This window comes from Theobroma umbraticum, unplaced genomic scaffold, assembly GCF_002168275.2.
Source record: "Theobroma umbraticum cultivar Fairchild unplaced genomic scaffold, ASM216827v3 scaffold_31.0, whole genome shotgun sequence".
NCBI classification, from domain to species: Eukaryota; Viridiplantae; Streptophyta; class Magnoliopsida; order Malvales; family Malvaceae; genus Theobroma; species Theobroma umbraticum.
The window spans coordinates 892,213-919,286 of NW_018397283.1; the positions used below are offsets into that span (position 1 = coordinate 892,213).

The 27,074-nt window shown below is 34.4% G+C and overlaps 5 protein-coding genes across 10 annotated transcripts; 3 read left to right on the forward strand and 2 right to left on the reverse strand.

The window, feature by feature from the left end:
• Nucleotides 1–1,017: 1,017 nt before the first annotated feature.
• Nucleotides 1,018–5,480, forward strand: LOC110428397 (cullin-3A). The gene is made up of 2 exons (XM_021444243.2): nucleotides 1,018–1,681; nucleotides 3,280–5,480. The coding sequence occupies exons 1-2, from the start codon at nucleotides 1,521–1,523 to the stop codon at nucleotides 5,315–5,317; spliced, it is 2,199 nt and encodes a 732-aa protein (XP_021299918.1). The 5' UTR covers nucleotides 1,018–1,520; the 3' UTR covers nucleotides 5,318–5,480.
• Nucleotides 5,481–5,601: 121 nt separating this feature from the next.
• On the reverse strand, nucleotides 5,602–9,549 carry LOC110428399 (Haloacid dehalogenase-like hydrolase (HAD) superfamily protein). Its single transcript, XM_021444246.2, has 9 exons — nucleotides 9,320–9,549; nucleotides 9,115–9,228; nucleotides 8,836–8,918; nucleotides 8,104–8,187; nucleotides 7,837–7,912; nucleotides 7,645–7,717; nucleotides 7,162–7,235; nucleotides 6,384–6,477; nucleotides 5,602–6,175 (listed from the first exon to the last, which is right to left on the reverse strand). The coding sequence occupies exons 1-9, from the start codon at nucleotides 9,414–9,416 to the stop codon at nucleotides 6,106–6,108; spliced, it is 765 nt and encodes a 254-aa protein (XP_021299921.1). The 5' UTR covers nucleotides 9,417–9,549; the 3' UTR covers nucleotides 5,602–6,105.
• Nucleotides 9,550–10,329: 780 nt separating this feature from the next.
• Nucleotides 10,330–16,244, reverse strand: LOC110428398 (transmembrane protein (DUF616)). 5 transcript variants are annotated; one of them, XR_016352173.1, is made up of 9 exons: nucleotides 15,718–15,916; nucleotides 15,484–15,588; nucleotides 14,452–14,807; nucleotides 13,574–13,785; nucleotides 13,221–13,477; nucleotides 12,940–13,118; nucleotides 12,155–12,231; nucleotides 11,196–11,373; nucleotides 10,330–10,627 (listed from the first exon to the last, which is right to left on the reverse strand). XR_016352173.1 is itself a non-coding variant. In XM_021444244.2 (9 exons), the coding sequence occupies exons 2-8, from the start codon at nucleotides 15,929–15,931 to the stop codon at nucleotides 12,163–12,165; spliced, it is 1,392 nt and encodes a 463-aa protein (XP_021299919.1). In that variant the 5' UTR covers nucleotides 15,932–16,005; nucleotides 16,081–16,244; the 3' UTR covers nucleotides 10,330–11,373; nucleotides 12,155–12,162. The 5 variants fall into 5 exon arrangements, 3 of the variants coding, with proteins under 3 accessions (XP_021299919.1, XP_089641736.1, XP_089641737.1); XR_016352172.1 differs by having other exon boundaries at nucleotides 10,747–11,373; XM_021444244.2 differs by adding an exon at nucleotides 16,081–16,244 and having other exon boundaries at nucleotides 10,330–11,373; nucleotides 15,718–16,005.
• Nucleotides 16,245–17,729: 1,485 nt separating this feature from the next.
• On the forward strand, nucleotides 17,730–21,862 carry LOC110428264 (ARM repeat superfamily protein). Of its 2 annotated transcripts, none has more exons than XM_021444046.1 (9): nucleotides 17,730–17,852; nucleotides 18,231–18,353; nucleotides 18,499–18,696; nucleotides 18,887–18,962; nucleotides 19,378–19,523; nucleotides 20,277–20,390; nucleotides 20,735–20,866; nucleotides 21,223–21,336; nucleotides 21,431–21,862. In XM_021444046.1, the coding sequence occupies exons 1-9, from the start codon at nucleotides 17,799–17,801 to the stop codon at nucleotides 21,479–21,481; spliced, it is 1,008 nt and encodes a 335-aa protein (XP_021299721.1). In that variant the 5' UTR covers nucleotides 17,730–17,798; the 3' UTR covers nucleotides 21,482–21,862. The 2 variants fall into 2 exon arrangements, with proteins under 2 accessions (XP_021299721.1, XP_021299722.1); XM_021444047.1 differs by having other exon boundaries at nucleotides 18,887–18,959.
• An 816-nt stretch (nucleotides 21,863–22,678) lies between these two features.
• Nucleotides 22,679–25,417, forward strand: ORC6 (origin recognition complex protein 6). The gene is made up of 10 exons (XM_021444130.1): nucleotides 22,679–22,949; nucleotides 23,046–23,092; nucleotides 23,188–23,295; nucleotides 23,388–23,468; nucleotides 23,749–23,860; nucleotides 23,942–24,004; nucleotides 24,111–24,198; nucleotides 24,384–24,454; nucleotides 24,950–25,043; nucleotides 25,148–25,417. The coding sequence occupies exons 1-10, from the start codon at nucleotides 22,830–22,832 to the stop codon at nucleotides 25,225–25,227; spliced, it is 864 nt and encodes a 287-aa protein (XP_021299805.1). The 5' UTR covers nucleotides 22,679–22,829; the 3' UTR covers nucleotides 25,228–25,417.
• Nucleotides 25,418–27,074: the final 1,657 nt, after the last annotated feature.

Here is a 27,074-nt window from a genome sequence, read left to right on the forward strand (position 1 = left end):
GCGAGAGAAGAAATAATACATAAAAATAGAAAAAGCTGTTCCTCGTACTGAACGTGCTATAAAGACATTTAGTATTACGTTCATTCCTAAGTGTGGAAATCTAAAAAGTAACAAGATAGTATTTTTCTTTTCTACAATGGTAAAACACTGTATAGTAATTGTTTTTCCAAAAACATATTATATGTACTTATGCTTTTTCTTATTTAAGAAATTATGATATATATTAATATTATCAATTTTTGGAGATGGTATTAGCTTTAAAGGGCTATTATCAATTACAATTTGATTTAATACCAATTGTGCGTTTTTATGATTTCTTATACAATTAAACGTAAATGTCAAAATTTGAATATATATTTAAATTAAAATTTACTGTCAAATCTAATGGTGTAATATCACAATAACTTTTTTTTAGTGAATTATATTAATAACATGTTGTTACAATTTGAAACTTAAATACAAAATTGTGTGGTTTTAAATTTTTAAAAAAAGTTTAAATAAATATATAAATCACAGATTCACGTTTCTAACTTAAAAGACATATTCGATACATGGTGAAATATTCATATTTATATATTTAAGACTCAACCTATCTCTTATTAATATGAAATCAGCGACATATATATTATTAATAATTACAAATTATTTTGGAGGGACCATTATCACTTACAATTGATTTAATATTAATTTTGTGTGCTTTTTAAAAATTTTTCATACTAATAAATACAAATGTCAAAATTTAAGTACGTATTTCAAGTAAAACTTTTAAAATAATCAATTATAAAATTTAATAATAATAACAATAATTGTGCTAATTAAATTTGGATAAAATGATTTATTTTTTTCTAAAGTTTTGGAGGAAATATTTTCAATTGATATGGCCTGAACTGGGCCCAATCAAAAAGCCTAAAAGAGGAATAAAAGATTAATAGTAGAAGGTCGGCCCGTCGGCCCCCCATCGAGACGCTTTGATTTAAAAAGGGTTAAAGAATTACTTCATCTTTCTACCAAACGGCATCCAAAAACCCAACCGAAAAGGGCGAAATCTTCGTTACCTTCTCCTCCCTCTCTTTAAAATATTTTTATTTTTAAAAAATAATTTTCATTTTCAAACTTCCTCTTAATAAGTAAATAAATAGTCTTTAAATAATTATTATTTTAATTATATTTTTGTTGCTCTTTTTTTTTTCTTTCTTAATTTAAATAAATTCCAAATTTTCATTTTTAGGTCTGCTGTCTGCTGCTCTAATCTCCCCCTCTTTTCTTTTTTCTTGTATATCTGAAGCAGATAATCGGGAAAACAATCTCTCCATTTTCAAACCCTAGCCCCGCGCCTCCCCCTTTTCGACACGGTGAATCGGCTAGTTTTCGCTGAAAGTGGTTTTAATCGGACGATTTTATAGATCGTTTTAATTTTTGATCGCTTCTTTGTTTTTCTTTCTTTTGGGCGCGTTTTGGTTGGATTCGGGTTTCGGATTTGGAAAAAAAAGAAAGAAAGGAAAGGAAAGGAAAGGAAAGGAATGAGTAATCAAAAGAAAAGGAATTTCCAGATAGAAGCGTTCAAGCACCGAGTCGTGGTGGATCCGAAATACTCAGAGAAGACCTGGAACATTCTTGAACATGCAATCCACGAGATTTACAATCATAATGCTAGTGGCCTCAGTTTTGAAGAGCTTTACAGGTTTTTGTCGCTATTTCTTTTAATTAGTTTATCTTAAAATTTTCAATTAATTTATGTAATTTAAGTGCCTGATTGTTTGTAGCTGCCTAATATGTTATGTTATTTTTAAAATTTTCGATCTCAGTATTTAATATTTTTACCTTTTTTTTTTTGGTTACGTTGGTTATTGCTGTAAATTCGATGCAGAAATGGATATGTTATCAAGAAATAATTGTGTGTTTAGATTATTGAAACTTTTCTTGAATTTTATAGAGAAGTTGCGGATGCAAGTTTAATTAGGGTTTGGTGTTTAAATAATTTATAAATATGAAGAGTTTCTCATCCATAAGATTGTATATGGAATTATGGATTTCCAGCGCAAAAGTTAGGTTATGAAGTTGTTGAAAATGGTTCTAAAAAATGAATATGGAGGTAATCAGCTCAGAGAGATTTAATCGAATTGTGCTTGGAGTGGTTTAGTAACTGACATGTTGCAAGCGATCGAATTGTCCCTCCGTGGATAATTTTAGGGCTGAGAATGTTTTTGTGTTGGACACGTGTGGTTGATCTCATTATAAAGGTAGACTATTTATGCTGGTGTGATTGGCAGGAAAGATCTGTTGGTCTCAGGTCTGATAAGCTGCAAAAAGTTCAACGTGTTTATCTGTATTGTTCTTATCGGTTTTGATAACAATGAATCAGAGTATCGTTTTTAATAGGGATCACTACATGAGACACAATGTTTGTTTTCTACAGTAGTAATGGTTTCACTTGTATCTAGTTTTCAGATTACTTTTGAACTAAGCACATTGCTCTGCATGTTCAAGATTATCTATTATATATGTTAGTTATATATTATGCCAGAGCAAAGTTTCCTGGGTTGATTGCCAATTCTTTCGCTGGACTCATGGATTTCATTTTTGCCCGCAATGGCTTCATTGGATTGCAGTGGCCCTTCTGTGATTAGAACATTAATGTTACGAGTGAAGATGTACAACAGATTAGACGTGGGAATGCATGTCTTCATCAGAAAGAGGGAAAGTTAGTTCGGAATCAAATCATTGAAACTCCAAACTGAATCCTTTCCAAAAAAAAAGAAAAGAATAAAAGGCATAATAGAAGGGGGATAGGAAAAAAGATTCTTGTACCGCTTCAATGAACAGTGATGAAAAACAAGAGGTTTTGTAGAAATTTGTTATTGATATGAATTTTGGTTATTAGAGTCTTTTCTTTTATGCTTCTTTCTTGCTTTTCTATGCAAGCAAACTAAAGATGATTTAAGTGCAATCTATCTTGAGCCTTTCTGGTTTTTTATATTATGTACCATCTATTTTTACATTTTGTCCAAGTGGATTTATCACACACATTTGATAAGAATGGACAACTCAGAAGTCATCCTTTTACTGCCGAGAGTCTTCAACTGGAGTTGGCATTGCCTATTTGGTTTCAGATAATAATGATATCTTCTAGAAATCTTAAAATCTTGCTCTTGAAATGGCCAGTGATTATGTGCTTTCAATAGATCTCTCTCATTGCAACCTTTTCTAAGTGAATTGCACGTGAGCTCATCTTATTTTAGATTTTTTCTTTATAATATTGGCTTTTTGCCATGAATTCAGGAATGCATACAATATGGTTTTGCACAAATTTGGTGATAAGCTGTACTCTGGACTTGTTACAACTATGACTGCACACCTGAAAGAAATATCAAAAGCTATAGAGGCTGCTCAAGGTGGTTTGTTTCTTGAAGAGCTGAACAGAAAATGGAATGACCACAACAAGGCATTGCAAATGATTCGAGACATATTGATGTACATGGACCGGACTTATATTCCAAATAGCCGTAAAACCCCTGTTCATGAGCTGGGACTTAACTTGTGGAGGGATAATATTATACATTCCAGCAAAATACATACAAGGCTTCTGAGCACTCTTCTTGAACTAGTACATAGAGAGCGAACTGGTGAAGTTATAGACCGGGGGCTGATGAGGAATGTAATCAAGATGCTTATGGATTTGGGTTCTTCTGTTTACCAGGAGGATTTTGAGAAGCCATTTCTTGAGGTTTCTGCTGAGTTTTATAAGGGCGAATCTCAGAAATTTATCGAGTGCTGTGATTGTGGGGACTATCTGAAGAAAGCAGAGAGACGTCTGAATGAAGAAATAGAGAGAGTTACCCACTATTTGGATGCCAAGAGTGAAGCCAAGATAACTAATGTGGTGGAGAAGGAGATGATTGCTAACCACATGTTGAGACTAGTTCACATGGAGAATTCAGGCTTGGTAAATATGCTTCTTGATGACAAGTATGAAGACTTGGGAAGAATGTACAATTTATTTAGAAGAGTTCCTAACGGTCTCTTAACAATACGAGATGTGATGACTTCTCACCTCAGGGAAACAGGTAAACAGCTAGTTACTGATCCAGAAAGGCTGAAAGATCCTGTGGAATTTGTCCAGCGGCTCTTGGATGAAAAGGACAAATATGATAATATCATTAGCTTGGCGTTTAGCAATGACAAGACATTCCAGAATGCTCTGAACTCCTCTTTTGAATATTTCATTAATTTGAATCCTCGTTCTCCGGAGTTCATTTCTTTGTTTGTGGATGACAAACTTCGAAAAGGTTTGAAAGGAGTCAGTGAGGAGGATGTGGAGATTATTCTTGACAAAGTTATGATGCTGTTCCGCTACCTGCAGGAGAAGGATGTGTTTGAAAAGTACTACAAACAGCACTTAGCTAAGCGGCTTTTGTCAGGCAAAACTGTATCTGATGATGCAGAGAGAAGTCTGATAGTCAAGCTTAAGACAGAATGCGGGTATCAATTTACTTCGAAATTAGAGGGCATGTTCACAGACATGAAGACCTCCCAGGACACAATGCAAGGGTTTTACGGATGCCATCCAGAGCTAGCAGATGGCCCTACTCTAGTTGTTCAGGTTCTAACAACAGGGTCTTGGCCCACTCAACCTAGTATTACTTGCAACCTGCCCGCTGAAATGTCAGCACTGTGTGAGAAGTTTCGGTCATATTATCTTGGAACCCATACTGGTCGGAGGTTGTCCTGGCAAACTAACATGGGGACAGCAGATATAAAAGCAATTTTTGGGAAGGGTCAGAAGCATGAGTTGAATGTTTCAACTTATCAAATGTGTGTATTGATGCTTTTTAACAATGCTGATAGGCTTAGCTACAAGGAGATTGAACAAGCCACTGAGATCCCTGCTTCAGACTTGAAAAGGTGCTTGCAATCAATGGCATGTGTGAAGGGAAAGAATGTTCTTCGGAAAGAACCTATGAGTAAAGACATTGGGGAGGATGATGCTTTTTTTGTCAATGATAAGTTCACAAGCAAATTCTACAAAGTGAAGATAGGAACTGTTGTTGCACAAAAGGAATCAGAACCCGAAAAGCAGGAGACGCGACAAAGAGTGGAGGAGGACAGGAAGCCACAGATTGAAGCTGCAATAGTTAGGATCATGAAATCAAGGAGGGTGCTGGATCACAACAATATAATAGCTGAGGTTACAAAGCAGTTGCAGTCGCGGTTCCTGGCCAATCCTACGGAGATTAAGAAACGGATTGAGTCTCTTATCGAGCGGGATTTCTTGGAAAGGGACAACAATGATCGGAAATTGTATCGGTATCTAGCGTAAAGACTTGGGTTCAACAGATCATCACTTGTTTCCGGTGGAAAGGTTAGTGTTTGACAATTGAAATTGTACCCTTGTTGGTAAGTGAAAAATTTGTTTTTCAATACTATGCAGTATCTCCATATGTTTGAATGGATATCGATTTATCTCTGCTTTTCCTATTTTACCGCTCCTTCTCTCTCTCTCCCGATATCCACTCTTTTGCACCCTTCCATATTAGGCGGGTTCAGCCGGCTGCCTTTATTATCAGTGACTCCGTCTACTGGCAGCTGACACATTCCTTCGTTTCTTTGCTTTTATCATTTTCTTTTGTAGTAGTATTGAGTATGCCCGTGGCTATTTCTACTCATGCTTTGTCTCTGGAAATGTGGCGAATGTCATATCATGGAGCCATATGATATTTCAAAAGCATTAAGAATAATCTATCAAAATCGAAAGGTTACACTGAGAAATGTAAAGGATTGGTAAGCAGTGCATGTAATCTCGAATATTGGCTGGTTGGTTGGATGTACAACCTGGAAATATTCGTCACAACCATTTCCATTTTTAGTCAAATAAGTAACCATGGGCTTCCCAATATAGAAAATTTTTCAATGTGCTTAAGACGTGAGTCCCTGATTCCAAAATCCAAATAAATACAAAGTAAGTGAATATGTGTGACAGTTCAATCCAATTAGGAGGTAAAAGCACCATTGCTACCATGTGGAACAATCTTGGAGGTCAAATCAATGGCCAACCCCATCATAACAAGACTTTATTTTCCATTTGCGGAGTTAAAAAAGTACTGGAAGCTATGAAGAATCTGAGATGAGGAGGAACTTATGTATATCTGCAAATGTTTTAACATCTTTCCCCCACAACCTGGTCATTAAGATCAATGGGTGAGTATAATCTCCATAAATCGTTATTTTTTATAATTACATCTACTACTACCTACACGCGAGTGAACAGGCATCAGTTTCAAATATGATGCACTTATATGGGAATGGATGTTTGTGATGTTAATAGTTCGATTGTGATGTCATCGGAATACTGTCATTTTACAAGACAAGTAGAAAGTAGACTTTACCAGCAATCGATCCCAACAGCATTGGCTCCCACCTTATCTGCCTTATGGTCATCCCCAACATGCACCACCTTGCCGGCGTCCAGGCCAATTTGATCTACAATAATTCCAAACAACTTTAAGGAATGCTTCGAAAGGGCTTTTTTACCTTCATTTTTGGTCTTTGGATTATTGTGAGAAAATGTGAATTTATTTGTTAATGTCTTGAATAAATAATTGGACAAATATTTTTTATATATTCAAAAGGTGAGGAGGGTGATGGGCTCTAAGTAAATCATCTTATTTTATAGAAGCACAAAAGACTTCGCTATTTACAGGATTATTGTACTTTATCATGCAATTCTAAGGGAAAATAGCAATCACCAAGACCAATTAAATTGGAAATTCTCAATGCTTAGTGATATGCAGAGAAATCTAGAATTAATTCAATGCTATTCTATATGGTTATTACTCCAAATATTCCTGCACCTGAAAACGTATGAAACAGTGAATGCATCCATAATCCCATATCACGTGGAACATCCAATACATCATTAGTGAAATATGTAGACAGACTGTTGCAGTAGACAGCAAGAGATATAACACTCACTGTCCTCAAGTTTTTAAACACAGCAAGAGATATAACCCCCTTCATCCTTAAGTTTCTAAACAGAGACAACATGTTATACAAACTGATAGCCAAGCTAGTACTGAGATGGAAAATTTAGGCAAGCACAACACAGTAGTAAATATATTATTTAGCAATGAATCCAAGACAATACTTTGGTGCTTTAAGACAAACCTAAAGCAGCTTTGAATATCCTTGCATCTGGTTTTTCATAACCAACCTCTGAAGATATGATTAGAGCATCCAACCTGAAAAGAAATTATATGCGGTTACAACTCAAAACTAACCCATGCCCTGTCTTTCCTTTGAGGCAGCTACATCAAAATAGAAGTGGCAAACAAGATGGAGGTATGAAACCAAAGTTTCATTTCTTTTTTCTCTGCATGAACCAATATATACCGAGCAAAGAGGACCTAAACTAGGTACGCAAAATAAATAAATCGATCTCATGTATAGAAAAGAGGTAACCCAAGTTTCAGCAGTAAGAAGACACAGGCACTCCTAATTAAGAGAAAAAACAGAAGTTGAAACTTGAGTTCTTTTCTGACCAGAGTGGCAAACTTTTGTTACTATGTCATGAATAATTAATACATTAAAAGAAGTTGCTTAATGTTCAAAACTGCAAGACAACAGAATAAACAAAGTACTGATACTTACAGATCTATGACACTGAGGTCCTTCAATACCCTCCTTAATCGGGTGTCAAAATTGGACACGACAGCCACTTTGACTGTGCCATCACTCACCATATGAGAAATAAATAGGAGGAAAAATAGTTCATTCTCACCACTCTGTATTACTAGTGTTAGTTATGAAAGACAAAGAAGAGGAATACTAGATGAATATGACCTCCAGCATTTTTGAGAACGGATATTGTATCGTAAGCTCCATCTGGAAGATGCCATGCATTGCCATTTGCATAATGCTGAAAAAGGAAGTAAATGAGGCTTCAGGTTAAAGAATTCATCATAAATGAACCGCTGACACCATTATTTGTAGTTTGGAATCGTGGGTAATTATTAGCAGCCACCTAATTTCTTGAAATTCTTTTCATTACTTCAATATAGTCGGACCAAGGAGCATGAAAATGGAAAAAAGTAGGTCTCCGACCATCACCTCATAGACTTCCTCGAAGTAATCATCATTGGAACAACCAGTGGCTTCAGAAACAACAAGTTTCCAGAAAGGCTTCCCATCTCCCTGTCAATAACACAACACACAAAAGGTGGAATTGGTGTTCAGTTACAAATTAGGAGTCATGATACTTTATCAGAAGTTGATTCTATCAAGTTCTAGCAAGTAGCTAGGAAACCTAAGTCTGCAACATTACATCAAACTGAATGGATGACAAGGAAGAGTAAAAGCTGCCAGTCCACTACAAAGGAAGTTATTCCCTAAAGAGGGTATTAATAAAAACTGACAGGTAGTGAACATTTTTTTTGCTTTTCAGTTCATAAATTACTAATAACACGGTATCAAAGCCGACCACCTTTGTAAAGAAATGGATCTCAAAATGTAGCAAGTTTTCAGGTCAGTGCAAATGGTTAGAATAGCATGCATCATAGCCAATACTTACTGGTAGTGATGCATGCACACGTGCAAGCGCATCAAAGACCTTCCCTGATTAATACAATGCATTCCTTTTAAAGAAAAGAGTTCAGAAAATTAAATGTATTAACAGAGCACGGACAATGAAATTTGTTGTTGAACAGTTCATGACAGATTCATTCGCCTATCTAATATCAAGAATATTAACATAATTCACATCCAGTTCCCAGCATTGACTTGAGAAAGCAACAATCTAGGCACGCAATGACAATAAAAAGAGCACGAAAGAGAACAAGGAACCTCATAACGGAGCTTCTCGGGCCAGGGAGCAGCGAAAGCCCTCTTAAATCCTTGCTTTATTTCAGCTGAACTCACTTTCAGACCTGCAAGGAAGCAAAAAGTTGTCAAATTTAAAGAACACTAAACACGGGGATTACCATAATTTCACGCGTTAAATCAAGAAACGCCATCTCAAAACCAGAGCAAACAAGAGATAATGCAAAACCCACATTCAAAACATATCTAAATTTATTAAAAAAAACAACAACAAAAATAATCAAAAGCCAGCTGAAAAGTGACCGTATTTAGCCCCAATGGCAGCGTAAGTCTCCTCCACGGGCTTCGGCAATTGCAAGAGAGTGCCTGCGGCGTCCAACAGCAGCCCATCGTATGCCTTTTTAACCGAATTTCTAACTGCAAAAGATTCCAAATCAATAAAATTTAAACCAAAAGAACAAAGTTTTTGGTTTCCTGAAAGAGAAAAGGAAAGGGTGAGTGAAAAAACCAGAGTGGAATTGCATGGACATGGAAGAGCTGCGAAAGGGATTAAGGGCTCTCAAGAGAGAGTTGCTATTGCAACATTTCGTCATGCAAGCTTCCATTTTTTGGAACCGGACTGCTCTCTTGTCTCTTCTACTTGGGTGATCAATGCTAAGACAGAACACCCCTCTCTCTCTCCCTCTCTCTCTCCCTGTTTTAACATTTTACACCTTATTTTACCCAAAATTGCACGCAAGTTAGCCATCTATGTGTTAATGTCGTCGGTTCACTCACCACTACAATTTTCATTGTTGTTTTCAGTGCCCATTTTCAAATTGAAAATTTTAATAGTATTATTATTATTATTAATTTTACGAAGTAAAAAATATTTTAATTATTTTATTCTTAAAAATATCAAGAAAGTTTTAACCAAGAAAAAAGGGCCAAGATAATTAAATATCATATTTTAAACTTTGAAAAAAAATAAATTTATCTCATCTCAAATCACTGTATTTTTTTTTATTATTAACCCTTTAAATTATAGCTTTGATGATTGATGATGGGTGGTTTGCTTTAATCCTCATTATTGCAATGCAAGAAATTTAGTTGTAGCTACTTTTAATTGAATATGTAATAGAGATTCTTGAAAAAATAAAGTGAAGAGAGATCTTTACAAAGGAGCTTCAATCACTTACTAATTACTTTATAACATCGTACCAATAAATTATTTTAATAAAATTTTATTTAAACATTTGATTCAATAATATAGACCCGTGCTCGATCTATGAGTAGAATCATTTTTTTTTTTTTACCAAAATCCAAAAGTGAAAAGCTCTATAAATCCTTATGGTACCTGTTGACCAAATATGCTTGTCTCAAAGAGTGAAGGTTGGAAATGAGATATTGGAGAAAACTTAACAAAATGGAAACAAGGAAGTCCATTTTGTTTAAGTTCCCTCCAATACTCACTTTCAGCCTTGACAGCTCCAAACTAGATCAGTGCATAAGTTAGTAACAGCAGCAGTGGGCAAGTTTATTGGCTCAGCAGGCTAAGACAAGACTATATTTATAGAGTTACAAGGAGCTGAAACAACACAGAATTCATGAGAATTGGTAAGTAAAAACCATAACAGACCAGAACTTGGCTTACTGTGTAACTGAACAGCACGTACTTCGTTGCAGGCGGTAGGAAATTGTCATCAACAGAATTTGCATGTTCACACAGTTTTATTACCTTTCTTTCTTACCAAGAGAGAACAGCATATCCCCTCTCCAGCAAACAAGACAGCAGCAGCATGACTGGCATGCACGATGACAGTCAAGTCTTCAGATGCTGAGAAATACAATAGAAACCAACAGTTTTGATTGCTTCCCAACAATAACAAATAAAAAACAAAGCTATCAACAGAATCCATCAAAGTAACTACAACAGGGGAACGAGGAGATGCATACCGACTGCTAGTTTCTTTATCTATTCAAAATTGAAAGAATATGAGGATATTACAAAGCATTATGGGAAGTTCTGAAAGCACTAGGCATCTTCTTTTTTTTTAACTGTATTTTTGTTTTCTTTCTTCTTTTTCCTTCTGGGTGGGGATTTAGGAGTCGACTTGGAACTAAGACAAAACAGGGCAGAGTAATCCCAATGGAATTTTCCCCTGCACACAATTAACACTCTCTGGTCTCATCTCCAAATGATTCACAGAACCATGATTATGGAAAAATTCTATAAACTTAAGCCTCACTCCGATAGCCTCAAATTCTCAATACAACCCACGATAATTAAGCTTTAGCAATAGATCTTTATTAGCTTGAAGTCACATTGAACCATTTCGTAAGGCCACCAAAACGCTCCATTTCTTCAGCAAAAGGCTACTCTGCCAATAGTATTATGCACTTACAAATATCTGAATAAACTGGCCCAACGTTAATTCCTGCCAAGCTTGAAAGTCCATGTGTAAAGATTCCTGGAAGAGAAGGGTTGCAGGTATACTACATAGATAACTCCTGTTTTTCACTTTCAGTGTGGATATCCCTGCATAGACTGCATTTGCGCTCCCAGAAAACTAGCATAATTTTCTGTAAATAAAAATTCGAGAAGTTCAGGATTACAATTTTATATGTAGCAGCTTATAAGTCTAATTGCAATACAAGTTCTCTGAACTCAAGTATCTTTGCACTGAGTCATCCATGATCCACGTAACTAGTCTAACTAATATGCTCCTGTTGAGTTTGTTTAATTTTAAATGCAATGGATCCTACCCCGACCTGCAACTTGCTGGTTTGAACTCCATCATATTTAAACAAGTTGCTCATATGTCACCAATAGATTATATTGATGCCTAATCAAATGATAGTATGATCCAGTTTGCAGTCTAATCTAAGAGATTTCCACTGAACAAACTATATTCTTACTATTGAAGCAGATTACATTAGCTTTGACCTAAAAGTACATGCAGCATGTCATAGGTTCACAAGTCAAAAGTTGAAGATAATGCAATCAACTTTAAACATCTACCATCAGCAGTGGTTCCACACCCATTATTTTCTTGACTGAAAGATACAGTCAAAGCAATACGATCAAGGACTACGATAGACTCAAATTCAACATAATTCACCATAGACCTTACTCATAGAAATGTTCTACTTGGTATTAGATGAATGTCAAGATTGAGGAAAACTATTGCAGGTGGAACTTGCCATCACCAGCTACAGTTGGATGAGAGTTCCTACAAGTATAAAAGGTGCTAAGGCAGACCCATTACCTTCTAAACTTGGAGTTAATATCAAGAACTTTTTTCTTCGATATAAGCAGGCATTAGATACAAATTATACATGGAAAATTAGCCATTCATCATACCTGATTAATCAAGGAGGTGGCGGAGAAGGCACCGTCCGATGCCTGAATAACTTTGCTAACGTTCTACGCTGACAGTCCTGCATAGAGTTAATTTACACAAATATTAATCCTTAAAATAGTAAACTTTATTATGAGTAATGTGTTATTCATGCATAGCATGGAACCATCTCGTATACAGCACAAGAAAATAAACACTTCATAGAAGATTTTCTATTTCTGAATTTCAGTGCTAGCATGGTAATATGTCATTGGAACAATGACTCAGGAAAAAAAGTTGCTTCAATTCTCTTGGGGCAATTGGTCCCACATACATGAAGGTTTCAAAGGATCCATGTTTCTGAAAATTGTTAAGCTGCATGCAATTGACTCAGAAACCATTGAAAATCAGCAACAGAACTACTTTCGGGAAGATTTTACAAGAACCGGAAGTCACTTGTCAGATGGATACGTCAAATCTCAAAGCAAACCACATGCATCAGGGCAACCTGCAAATTAGTGTTTTCTAACAATAGCATTTGAGAAGCAATTAGATTCAATGGCTATCAGCAGTCATCAATGTGAAGCTTATTTTACAAATCTCAGATGTCACATAAACCATTTGATAGACAAGAGTTTGGTAACACATAGTGAACAGTTCAATCATAATATTCCAAAAGCTTTAGAAAGGAAATCGACCAAATCTCTATGTAGAAAGCATACTTTAGCAACAGTATGCCGCTGCACCAAACAGCATGGTGACAGATATACTATAACAGACTACAGTTCTCTGCAAAAGTAAAAATCACCTTAAACATATTTAGATGGAACGGCCTATCTGGATTCATTCTCCTCAACTTCAAGTAAGTATATGCAAAGCTTAGTTGGTCACGTGAGGTAAATCGATCAACTTCATTGAACCACAGGCATGAAAATAAATTTGACATTGGTGTATGAGCCCGGATAATAAAAGAACCTTCGGGCACATCTGCAGGGTGCATTGAGCACAAATCAGTACCTGGTATACATGGGAGCTAAGATAAAAAGAGAAAGCTGATGTCTGAACATAAAAAGACACCAAGATACGCACAACTTGGAAGAGGAGTATTTGGGTCTGAAGGATTAAACTTCATGAGGCCATCAGATTGGTAAAACATAAACTGTTCATCAATGGCTGTATGGTTGTACTTATTTAGACGCTTATTTTGCAGTACCTCCTCCCAAACACAATGGCGATCATAGTGGTTGGAAATGGCATATTCTGCTCTCATTCGCCACAAAAAGAATTCAATGATTAGCATTGGGTCAGTATTAAGTCGCATCTTACTGTCAATCCAAATTGAATACCTGAAAATAAACATTAAATTATAGCATTTAAGTTAAAGACTCTGTCAGACTTAGAAGGATAAGCATGAGGCTAACAAACTAGAGATGTAACCTTACCGAGAAGAAGGAAAGAGGCGATGTGATAAAAACTTTGGCACCTTTCCAGTTTTCCGCATGTCCAAATATGGTAAGTTCCTCACAACAACAATTTTCCACAGACCAACATATCCTCTCTCATCAGGAATATGTCCTTCTGAAGACAGTTTTGATAACGTTTGCTCATCCACAAACATAACAAAACACGCATTTTTCTTGGAAAATTCACTAATCTGAAACAAACAAAAAGATATAGCGCATTACTGACAGAATAGAAAGTTTTGGAAATCATCCTAAAATTAAAGCAACACTACAAACTGATTACATCTTTGCTTCTTCCAATATATTACTGTATCAACATTTAGTTAAAAGTCACAGAAACTATGCTCAACTAGACATGTCAACTCAAGCATAGCTAGGCAGTGAAGAATAGGATATCATCCAGGATAAGATTCACAACAGATGAGAAGGAAACAGAGACAAAAATCAAACTAGAAAGTCAATCATACCTTGCATACATTACATACATCAGACTGAAGTATCCTGACAGTGAAGTTTTCAATAAAATTGTTTTGCATGTCTATCCCTTTAAACCCTCTAAAATGCATTTAAATTTAGCATAACCAACAATACTTTGAAGAAATCCCTCTTTTCTGCTGGCTCAAAATCTTCAAGTTTGCATCCTCTCTACTCTTGTTGGTTGAAACAGGTGATATGTAATACTGTTTCCATTTTTCTTTAGAAAATGTTATGCTTCTTTATATGAATCATGAATGCATAAAAGAAGTACCAATTCACTCTAAGACAAAAGACATCTGAAATAAAGATGCTCATTATCACATCTTTCAGACATGGAAACATGGCAAACAACGAGATTTGATAAGAAATGTATCATTTACCAATCTGCTAGTAGGTCTCCTCAGAAAGTCAGAGCTCCCAAAAATGCAAGAAGATACTGCAACCCGACAAGTACTCATGTATGCCTTATCATTTTCACTCAACTCAAAACCAGCACTTGAAAATCTTGGCTGGCCTTTGACAAAACCACAGTGAATAGTTTGATTCCTTGCAACAAAGGATTTCTCTCTTTCCTTAAGAGTTTGATAACCTCCAAATCTACTCTCAAGTGAATTGGCAGGCAAAGGATTCTTCTCCCTCTCTACATATTCTAGTGAGAACTGTGTGAAATTCATATAATTCTTGGGCTCTAAAATATTATCGACTGCTGCAGCAAGCCCAACTTCACAAGGAAAATCTGAGAGATAATACGTGGAGCAAAAACAAAACTAAATAGTGTTAGGCATAGAATAATATATAAAAGATAAGGGTGGTTTTAAGGATATAGATCTTCAGTCAAGAAAAAAAGGGAAGAAAAAGGACTTAATTAACCATATCAGTAAGATAAATCAACTGATTATCAATAAGAAATTGACAATTTAGTCGACGTACAATCTAGATAAAGCATTCACACAAAGCAAAAAATCACAACTGACAAGTTATGTTCTGTCTAGGAGTTCGTATATGATTTAGCAATTCATTACTATGTAGAATAGCTCACTACTCATGCCATGAACAAGAAAATGAATGGAAACTTATCAGTCTGCACAAACATTCCTTCATGTTTTTATCGAGATTTGTTCTGGTTTTGTACGATGCAGTTATGCCAAGGTTTAATACATTAAAATGCAAAATGCAGCTTCCATGTTCATATCATAATAGAGACGGGGAAGTAAGCAATCATGTTAGTTCTCTCCCAGCATTGTCCAAAAGGGAAACAATGTGACAACTGTAATGTAAGTAAGGGCAAACGAATAATAAATCAGATTTTCCTTTTCTGCTCCTTCACAAACATTTTTCTACCACTCATTGAACAAATCAAAATGTTTTCAATGCTCTTAAGCAACAAAAATTAAGGAAAAAACTTCTCTTACGCTGCTTACGACGCTTGCTTTTGGGTGGCGTCAGGGCGGCATCGTGGACGGAAATTTTTTGATGTACTTCTTGTGATAAGGAAAGGTTGCTTTCTTCCTCATTACCTGCACTTGCACAAAACAAATTAAATTAATTATATAAAAAATCAGAAAACTTGGATACGTCATTGACAATGAATAAAATGCAGCGTCAAGAATAAGTCAACGAGCGAAAAGGAAAGGTGCGAATCTGACCATTGGAGAGTAATTTAAGGTCAAAGGTAGCGAAATAGAGCAAGAAGAACACAGCTAGAAGAAGCGCCACCAGCCAATGGAAGAATCTAAGCTTAAAATTACGAGGAAACCTCCTTCCTCGACGACCGACACGAAATCCCTGCTGGCTTCGAGCCACCGAGTTCAAAATCGCACCGATTATGCCCGCCTCTTCTCTCTTGCAACCATTCGCCATTGTACTTACTCAAAACCATCTTAAACAAAGCTTCGAAGAAATTGCTAATAAAAACCAGCACCTCGTCATCTCATCTGCCACCAAAAACAAAAACAGATCATCAGATCCATGAATCCGCCATTGTTTCAAGAATGGAGAATCCGATTTACCTGAGCGCAAGCAAGAAGTGAAAATCGAAGAAGATGATCATTTGATTTCTTTTTTTTCTTATTTTCTTCTCGGAATTTAACAACCGGCGGTGACTAAATCACACGTTGCATGTCCGTGCCGACATTTTAGGCTTTTTCCCTGCTTTAAGGAATGCTTTCCATGGTGTCACATTTCTCATGTTTCAAATTTACTTTATATTTGTTATTTTGGTCATTTTTATTTTATTAATATATATAAAGAATGTCTTATTTATTAAAATATATAAATATTACAAAAATAATCATGCATTTTAAGGTTATTGATTTTACAAACTAAGATTATTGAAAAAATTATTATGAATTATCCTATATTTTAGCAATTTAATATCTAATAGTTTGTTAATTAAAATTATGGAATGTTCAATAACTCGATATTTAATATTTAATTATGTTATTTAATATCTATATAAGTTCGTTGATATTAAAATAATAGATAACAAAATCATATTTTTTGAGATTTTTAATTTTGTTAAATAAGATTATTTAATATTTTAGTTATTAAATATGTAATATTGTAATAATTAAAACAGTTTGATATTTGATAAATTTTATTTAATATTTTTATTAATTTTATATTACTAAATATTCATAAAAATTAATAATAAAGTATGTATAATATATTACAGCTAACGCTTAAAAAAGAAAGCAATAGATGTTTTTAAAAATCTCATATCAAGCGGAATGGAGAATGTAAGTGACTTAGAAGTAGTAGTATAATGCACTTTATCAAATTCATATTTCAAAAATAAGGTAATGACCTGTGACAAATAATATCAAAATAGATTCGGATCTTTGCTGATTTAGTGAGTCGGGTAAAATGTTATGAATCTTACATTAATAAGAATTGATGGATCGTTTATATATAAATATGAATGTTTTACTACTTATCAAATATGTTTTTTGTATTAAGAGAATATAAGCTTTTATACATCTATTTATTCTCTATTTTTAGAGAATACAAGGTTAAACATAACTAAGTAATTGAATTTAAAGTCACATGAGGAATATAACTAGGTTAGTCTTTTGGGAGAGGATAATAACTTCATGACACGGTATTATTAGAAAATTAAAAATTACAAAACATAACCATGTACTTTAAGGTTACTATTTTTAAAGGTTAAAATTATTGAAAAAACTATAAAACTATATGATATTTTAGAGCATTTTGTAAGATAATTGAAGATATAAGATATTCAATAATTATGTACTTAATATTTCAATAACTATGAATCATGTAAATGAAGTTATTGAAAAAATTTATATAACAATTTGATATTTCAATATTGGTGTGTCTAAAACTTCATAATAAAACTATTTAAAATTCAATAATTATGTTTTTAATACTTCAGTAATCTTATGTTATTGAATATTGTATTGATGTTACTAAAAAATAGATAAGATTACGAGACATAATAATTTATTTTTTGATATTTAATTTAATAATAATGTATTTTGATGTTATTGATTTTGCAAATCAAAGTTATTGAAAATATTATAAAAAATATTATAACAATTGCATATACACTATTTATGTCAGATGACAAAACGCTGCGTTGTGCCTTTTCACTTACACGCATTCAAGAACGAAGTCGTTTTGAACCATCAAATCGGTTAGTCTTCGAGGGTGACTCCCTTTGTAATTTGTGCGCTGCTTCGCGAGCATCAAGAGAAGAACGGCAATGGCGACCGAACTAGAAGAACTGATAGACTTCCTCTCTGCCCCCTCTCCTCCAGTAAGTTCCCGTCCATTCTCCTTAACCCTCCATTTGCCTGCTTATAGAAATTTGATGCAAAATTCTCTAAACTGAGTTTTACTTTTAGTTCACGTTGCCTTTTAACTAGATTTCAAGGTCTAATCTATGTTTATTTATCTGTCAGCATTCAAACAAAGATAAACATTAAATGTCTGGGTCATTTCATACATGAAAATCCCATTTACTCCATAGCTTTAGTTTTTTTTGAACTATTAGAAATTATGGTGTCATGTATCTCTTGCATAGAAGTTTATCAATAAAGGGTTGTTGTTGTTTTTAAGCTTAATTAATTGAGTTTTTAACTATACCCTTTTTTTAAGTACTTAATAGTAATATTTATTGATGTGAACTGCTTAGGTGAAAAAGGCGGCTGTCGATATTGTACGGGGATTGACAGGGTCTGAGGATGGCTTACACTCCCTTTCCAATTACGCCAACATTGTGCTTCCACCGTTGTCTCGGCTTTTGAGTGAGGATAAGGTGTATTTGTTCACAAACCCGTGTTTAGATTAATCATTAGTGCATCCTATTGAAAATGTTTGAATCTATTAACACAAGCATCTAAAATTTTGATTTGAAGTGCATTTTTTACCGTAGTTGTTCTCTCATTGTAAAAATGTTGCAGGAAGTTTCGGAACCGGCTGCTGAAGCTCTTGTAAATCTGTCACAAAATGCAGAACTGGCTACTAAGATGGTTGAAATGGGGTTGGTTAAAACAGCCATGGATTTGTTGTATAAGCCAGGCTCTAGCATTACTCGATTGCTGGTTATGCTCCTAGTTAATCTAACACAGTTGGATGATGGTATTTCTTCCTTGCTTCAGGTGCTTTTCTTCATGTCCTATGACTCTTACCAATCCTCTTTGACATCTGTAAAGTCAATTTTTTAAAAAATTGCAACATTTATAGTAAATGGTCTGTGTTTGTATAGTTTCTTATCTCATTATCATTCTTTTTTTGTCTTATCCTTGGGGAAGATTAATGACTTATCAAGACACTCTATGTGCTTATTAGATTGGAGATGAGAAGATGCAAGGACTTTATGTAATGAAGCTTGTGAGATCATTCTGTAGATCCAGTGAAGCCGGTGGTTTGTTTTTCTTCTTCTTTCCTAAGTTTGCTTGTTGCCTCGGACACGCTAATCATGTAAATACTTAAAAGATAGAAAGCAATCTGCCTGTGAGCCTGTTACCTAACCAGGCTGCAAACAATTTCAGGTTGTGTCTTAAGCAACAGCATTAGGATCTTAGCCAGTGAGTCCTCCATAATCTGTCAAAAAATCTTCAAAATAGGTGCTTGATTAGTTGAGACTCCGTCTATGGTGCCGTAAAAGGTCACCTGACTTAGAATTCTTAAGTTTAGCTCTTTAAGAAATGATATTTTAGTTCCCCTTCTCACCCTTCTTTTATTCCTTAATAGTTGTTGGTTTGCACTCAAGAATATTTGTACTTGTATTCATCTCCTTCAAATATTGGCCTCACATTGTTTTGTTACACATTAACCAGACGACCCTTTTGATCATGTTGGTTCGATACTTGTAAACATCTCAAAGAAAGAAGCAGGGAGGAAGATGTTATTGGATCCTAAGCGTGGCTTGTTAAAGCAGATTATTAGACAGTTTGATTCATCTAGTTCATTGAGAAAGAAAGGGGTATGTAAAAGTGATTAATGAAGCAGTAAGTTTCTTTAGTATTACTCTTATATCATCAACAATAGTTTTTTCCTTCTTTTAATTTTCTACTTGTCTTTTTTGCATTATGCTTGGCCCAAAAAAATTTGAAAACTTTTTCTAACCTTCTGAAAAGTTATTTATAGCCCTTTTGAGGATCCTGTGATTCGAACATTTTCTTTAATTCATTATTGGTATGAACATGTTAGTTCTTTCAGATAATTTGCTACTCTTGCTAAGGTAGGAGAGAGAAAGAAGTTTCGTGCATTAACCAAATTGATATTAATGAGACAAGGTCTGCTTGTTCACAGTTGTTTATTGGCCTCAGAATGCTTCTTGCTTATTTTCTGGTAGGGTTGTTTGATAAATGAACCATTTGAAGGGGGGCTAATCATAGGCTTCTAGGAAGCTAGCCCGCCAATAATACAACCTAAGCTTAAGTTGAGACAGGCATCACACTGTTATAAGAGCTTAATGAACGAGAAATTAATCCGAAGGGGAAATGGAAAGAGCTGATACACAAAACAGAGGGATCAATAGTAGGCTTGCATAGAGTTTGGTAGATGAATTTGATTAGGGTTGTGAATAGTTTCTGTTCAACCATGTATTTAAATACAAAGCTTGCCCTAATCAAGCTTAAGTAGCCAAGCTTATGCAAATATAACCAGTTTGCTCCTGACTAGACCTATTCATTTAGCTTGTCAAGAGATCAGCAGGTTGTTTGTGTGGTTACAGGTGTCTGGAACTATTAGGAACTGCTGCTTTGAAGCAGAGAATCAGCTACAAAATTTACTCTTGATATCAGAGTTTCTTTGGCCAGCTCTGCTTCTGCCAGTTGCTGGAAACAAGGTAACCTTTTGCACAGCTTCTTGGTAGATTAAAATATTTATCTTCTGTTGGCTTATAATAAGAGTGTAGTCTTAAGAAATCATATCATTATTGGCTGTGTATACGTGTCTCTCTTAAATTTTAGTTCTATGTTCAAGAGGATAGTCACTAATAGACCAATGCATTGTTTATGCTCCTGAAAATAGTGTTATGACATCATTTCTTGATGTTGTTACATGTCTTTCATTAGTTTCTTGTTTAATCTGGCAAAAGCTCATGACATGTCTTTCATTAGCTTCTTGTTTAATCCGGCAAAAGCTCATGCCTTAATCTTTTTCCCCATTTGTCTCATGGCCTCTGCTCAGATATATAGTGAACAAGACACATCAAAAATGCCACTTGAGCTTGGAAGTGCACTCTCCATTGAGCGTGAACCAGTTAAGGATCCTGAGATCTGTGTTCAAGCACTGGAAGCTATTTACTTGATTACTTTACAGGTCAAAATCAGTGATACTTCTTTTGTTCCTATTTTAAGTGTAACACGCTGTTAAATCTGTTAACTAATATTCTATGTCCTTTGAGCAATTGAAAATTTTCATGGTGAGACCACTCAAATATTAGCTGAAAATTTGCGAGACTGAAGTTGTTGCTTTTACATCAAAAATCTTCCAGGGTTTGCCTTTAAGTCTCCACCTATAACATTGTGCTATCGGATTAGTTGCGACATGACTAATTGTTTTTCCTTGTTATATTAGTATTCTTCACTCTTATATGAATTTTTATTCATCTTCTTTGAGAAAGGTATTGCACCATGATACCAATCATCACAAATTTTTTTATTCCTTCTCTGCAGGAGGCTGGTCGAAGAGCCTTTTGGTCTGTCAATGGACCAAGAATATTACAAGTGGGGTACGAAGATGAAGAAGATCCAAAAGTAATGGAAGCATACGAGCAAATTGGCTCCTTGGTATGTTTCCATTGCTTTGTGAATTGTAGTACATCATCTTTCTATTTCACATTAATCATGAATCTGATGTTGACTTGTTTTTACTCGTTACCAGCTTGTTCATGGCAGCGGGACAGAAGAACCAACAACAACTTCATCGAAATAGCCATTTACTTGTATGTTCATGGGTTTCTGCAGATTCTTTTCAGGAGATACTGGAACCTTGAGTTAAAGGTCAAGACCGTGTGTTTTCGGTGCAAATTTTTCTGGTTTTAGCTCAAGCTTCAATTACAGAAGTTAGGCTCTCAATAGGCAAGTTTATGGTTTTTGCAGTGTGGAATGTATTCTGAAAAATGTGATCAAATATAAGAAAAATACAATTTGTTTACTGTATAATTTATGGGTAAATCTTGGATCATATACCATTTTTGAATTATTTATTAATCTTGTGTTTCATTTGAAAATATACCTCTAGGGTATATATTGTCTATGTGTATACTGTTATCTTGATCTAGACTTATCTCAAAAAACAAAAATTCTTGCTCTAGTTAATACTCTAATTTTTTCGATCAAATAATAGTTTATAATTAATAATTATTTAATTATTATTAATTAAAATATTAATTGTTATTCTATATTAAATAACGTTGACACAACGTTGTTAATGTGGATAATGAAAAATGATGTGGTTATTTCATTATATTATATTAGTATGTTATGTTATTCTTTAATATGATATGTTGATAAATTAATGTCACGTGTCATATAATAACAAGTGATATGGTAATTATTAACAAGTGATATGGTAATTATTAACTGTTAAATTTTTTTTTAAAAAAAGATTATAAACACTTAGCTAATTATTATTTATAAAAATTTATTTAAATTTTATAATTATTATAATTTAATTAAAAATTATAAAAAAATTTATTTAATTTTTAGAATTTTTTCTAATATTATGTATATTTTTTATATTATAAATTTATTTTTATAACTTTTTAATCTAAAAAATATGTTATAATTTTTTAAAAATTTTAATATAAAATATTTTAAAATCAAAATTTTTATTTTAATTTTCATGAAAAAACCTCGAGGGAATATTAAAGCATTATGAGTTTATTACACGAAATGGTTATAATTTTTATTGAATAATAAAAAAATGTTTCATTGAATAAATAATAATTTTGGTTTTGTAATTGATTAATTGGTAAATACGTAATAAATTCTAAAAGGAATCTGTAAAAAAAATCCCAAAATTCACTTTTGGCGCCAAAGAGTTCCCGGGGAAGAGGCAAATATTTCTATTAGCGCGCGTTAAATTCAAAAAACTAAATATGCCAAATACAAAAGGGCGGAAATTCCCGGCTTCTCCCGCCAACTCTGTCAGTTATCTTTCCTCGAGCATTTCTCCATTTTCTTCAAAAGGCAGCTTTCGTCTTCCTAGAGAGAATTAGTGGGAAAAGAATAAAGAAAAGCAAAGAAAATCCGATAACCCATTTCTCCAGAGAGCCAATATGGATCTGTCAGACATAGCGAGAAAGCTCGGTCTCTCAGAACAGAAGCTGCTGGTTCGAAAAGCAGCGGAGCTCCGCCGCCTCTGCGATGTTCAGTTTGATTCCTCCATTATAGGCGTCGTAAGTACTTTCATACTCTAGTCGTTTACTTTAGACCCCTGATAAGACGTCAAACGTTGAAGCATTAATTCTATTCTTTCTTTTTCCTTTTTGTAGGGAGAGGTTTGTAAAGCTATAATCTGCTTGGAAATTGCTGCTACAAGGTAACATACAGTATCTTTCTTTTTTCCTTTGTTAATGAATATGTTCTAAGTTTTTAATTATGTTTTGTTTGATGTAATTTTAATGAAATTTGTAGGTTTGGGGAGGTTATATTTGATAGACAGAAAGCTATCAGGTTATGTGGAATGTCAGAGAAGGCTTACAATAGATCTTTTAATTCCTTGCAGAATGGTCTAAATATCAAGTGAGTTGCTCCCATTCCCCCTTTATTTTTGCATTATAGACTGAAGTATTAGTAAATTCAGATTTTAATTTGGAAAAACAATGGTGTTTCAGGACAACGCTGGATATTAGAGAATTGGGGATTCAATTTGGATGTGTTAGGCTCATTCCCTTTGTGAAAAAGAGCTTGTCTCTGTAAGACCCTTTTCCTTTTTTTGTGTTCTTTGATTTTGGTCTCTTTAAATCTGTTTCCTTCAAGATTGCTTTGTGTTTGAGAGAATGCCTGAAAGGGTAAATCCCTAATTTAAACTATCTTTACTGTACTCAAATTTGTTAAGATTGCAATCCTCAGCACTTTGATGACCGTTTTTCATTTGATTATCAGATGAAGTGATGTGGGTTCCTTTTTTTTTTCTTCCTTTTTGTGAAATTGATGAATTGAATAGTTGAGTGACTTAAATGATGTTTATGTCAGCTACAAGGAGCGGTTTACAGCATCATTGCCTGCTTCTAGACAGGCGAGTGCAGACTTCACTAGGCCAGTGTTTACTGCCGTGGCATTTTACTTGTGTGCAAAAAAACACAAGGTAGCATATGCGTAATCCTTCTTTCAAATGTTCTTTTCCCCTGTCTTTACCTGTTTTTGACATAAATTCTCTGCTTTACAGCTTAAGATAGACAAGGTTAGGTTGATTGAGGTTTGTGGCACCTCTGAATCTGAGTTTTCTTGTGTAAGTAACATGGTTTCTCACTACATATGATCATTTAATATGGTAACTTGTAAATGCTTAATGTCTGTTTAATGTGCTGAGCGTTGGTTTGGAACTTCAACTACAGGTTTCTACCTCCATGAAGGATCTATGTCATGATGCTTTTGGAATCTCAAAGGAAAAGAAAGATCCCAAGGAGGTGAAAGGCAACCGAGGTAACTGTTCATTTCTGTTTACCTTAAACTTTGCATTTGTATGCATGTATGCATTTGTTGCCATTTTGACATTGTTACTAACGTTTGCATTTTTGCTTTATTTTATTACCATGAGTTGGTTATCAATCTTCATGTATGTTCACACAGAGAATTATGCTCTAAAATTTGCTATTTGATGCGTGCAGAACTGCTAGATGTGTTACCTGAGAAAAGAAAATTTGATGATGGTGGTTATTTATCTGATGATGGACCAGAGGTACTACTACAGCATTTGGAATTTTAGTTTATTAATTGTCTGATGAAAGCTGGATGTCCTTATTTTAGATATGAAGTCTTCTGTTTCATTGTATGTAACATTTTCTGACTAATTGACTGGTTGCGTGCACACAAGTGTGATGATTCTATGAAATTGTTTCTTTCTGATCTGACTTCCATTTGTGTCATTCAATAGGTTAAAACTCTCTAATGTCAAAGCTTTGCATGGATTATTCACCTGTTGTCTTGCAAGTCTTTCTTAGTGATTCTAAATATTTGATGTCCCATGATCAGTGAGGCTGGCATTTACATTTTTTTAACAGAATTAGAGCAATCATTGACATTGGACTCAATCATTTTACGGATAAAAGCTAGAAGTTTGTGATATTGTTCTTTAAAAACAAAAATCTCATTTAATGGTCGGCACAATTCCATTTATTTCTTGGAGTAAACACAAAAGTTCGATAGCAATAGCACTAACACAATCCTCTTGCAGCTTTCAAGTTACAAGCGGCATAAGAAAATGGAGAAAGTTGCTTATGATGAGTGGAAGTCATCTGTTCTATCATCTAATAAGAAAAGCACAAAAGGTAATGAAAGAATTTCCCTTTTAATTTCCTTTAAATGCACTGGTGCAATCAAAGGAAACCCAGCATAGCTGATCTTCACAAATCTGTATGTGTTTTTTCTTCAGCACCCTGCAAGCAGACCACTCAAACCAGTCTTAACTTTCTGAAGGAAGTTCCTGAGACGCAGGAGTTGAAGGCTGTATAGGAGACATGTATGCCTTCATTTCTAGTTTTCAAGTTGTTTGAGCTGATAAAAGATATCTAGAAGTTCACATCGGTAGAAATGGATTAAAGAACTGCATTGGTTAAGTTATTAGTAATTACAAGAAATGCAGTTTCTGTAAGATGAACTTTGTCTATCTTAAAGTGTATATGTTTGATATAGTTCAGGCGAATATTCTTCTTGAGATATAGGCTAGAGAACTACTTCAAAAACAAGGAAAATGTTAGTGGAAGTTAAAATTGCTTCAACTGTTAATACATCAAATTGGATTCCTCAGGGTTGACATATCCCTAGTCTGAGTCTCTTTGCTCTTTGATGACAGCAAATTCCATTTTCTTTCCATGTTTGAAAAATTAGGGGGTGTTTATTCACCTAATAGTTGGTAGCTTGCTAACTTGTCTAACCCTTACTAATTGCAAAAGATTGCCATTCAATTGAGAAGGTTAAGATTAAAAACAAAAAAATTTAAGATCTCCTTTGATTGATATTCTTATTATATTATATTATATATATTTATTATTTTTAAAAAGAAAAAGCATGTTTAGATTAAAGAACAAAAAAAATGAATAAAACTTTAGGTGCCATGCAAATCTTGAACACTTCTCATTTGTAGCAATGATCTCTTTGCACCCAGCAAGGAGATGTCTATATGTTATTCTTCCAGCAAGAATTTGAACCCATCCATATTATTTTCAGCATTTGGAGCAAACTGATTCCATTCTCCACTGAGAATTCAGCCATTTAGGCATGTGGAATTACTTTTGTAGTAGAATGAGTCTTTTGGATGGTACCATTGTAAAGATTGGGAGTTAATGATCATTGATCCAGTATGACTAATCACCTTTCTCATTGCAATAAACAAACCAAGCAAAGCCTAAATGTAGGGATTCTGATGCAGAATGTGAAGAGTAATATATGTTTGGTCTTCTCACACAAACAAAGCTGTTAAATGCCTGGTTTTGTTCAAGGCTTCAAGTTGGGCAGGAAAAATTGGAATCAGGTTGAAAGACCACAGTTTAAATGCTACCCTTGGGGCAGAACAACTTGACAATAAACTCATCAGAAATCTAACATACCAGTCCAAATATTCTGTTGTATTTCAAATTGTACATATTAACCGACAAACAAAAAGTTTGTTTGTTATGTTAGAAGCTAATTTGCCTCAATACAAATAACCAATCATTCAGCAGGAGCTTAGACTACATACAAACAGACAGACATAATCTATATAGAACATAGATGATTTACAATGCCATGTTAAATGTTTCTGGAATTTTCATGGCATCTATTTCATTGGTACAAGGCATTGATTTCAGCCTTTCCTCCCGAGCTTACTCCTAACTGGAATACAACTTAATTAGATATGAAAGAGATGGAGAAGATAACAGACCACAATAATATTAATCAGTTAAGTAAAGCCTCAGAGAAGTACAAGAAAATATATAAAAAAACAGACCAAAGCTGCATACAAGCATTAAAATAACTAAAATGTAAACACACAAAACCAGAAAAAAGTAATCTATACTCATTCCATTTACTGCAAACTACCATCATGTACACTCAGCTTAAATTCAAAACCTAATGAAAAGAAAGAAAAGACTACCTCTTCAAAAGCAATTAACAAGTTATCCAACATGAGAAGAGGTTTATCTCATCGACGAGAAGCAAGAAAAACAAACAAACAAAAGCTCTTCACTCTGTCGGCATCTCAAACCGGCATACAGGGCAATAGTGGCTTTGCTTCAGCCACTTTTCGATACAGTCACCATGAAAGATATGAGAACATGGCATCCGAGAAGCATCTGATCCAACCTTGAGTTCCTCCAAAC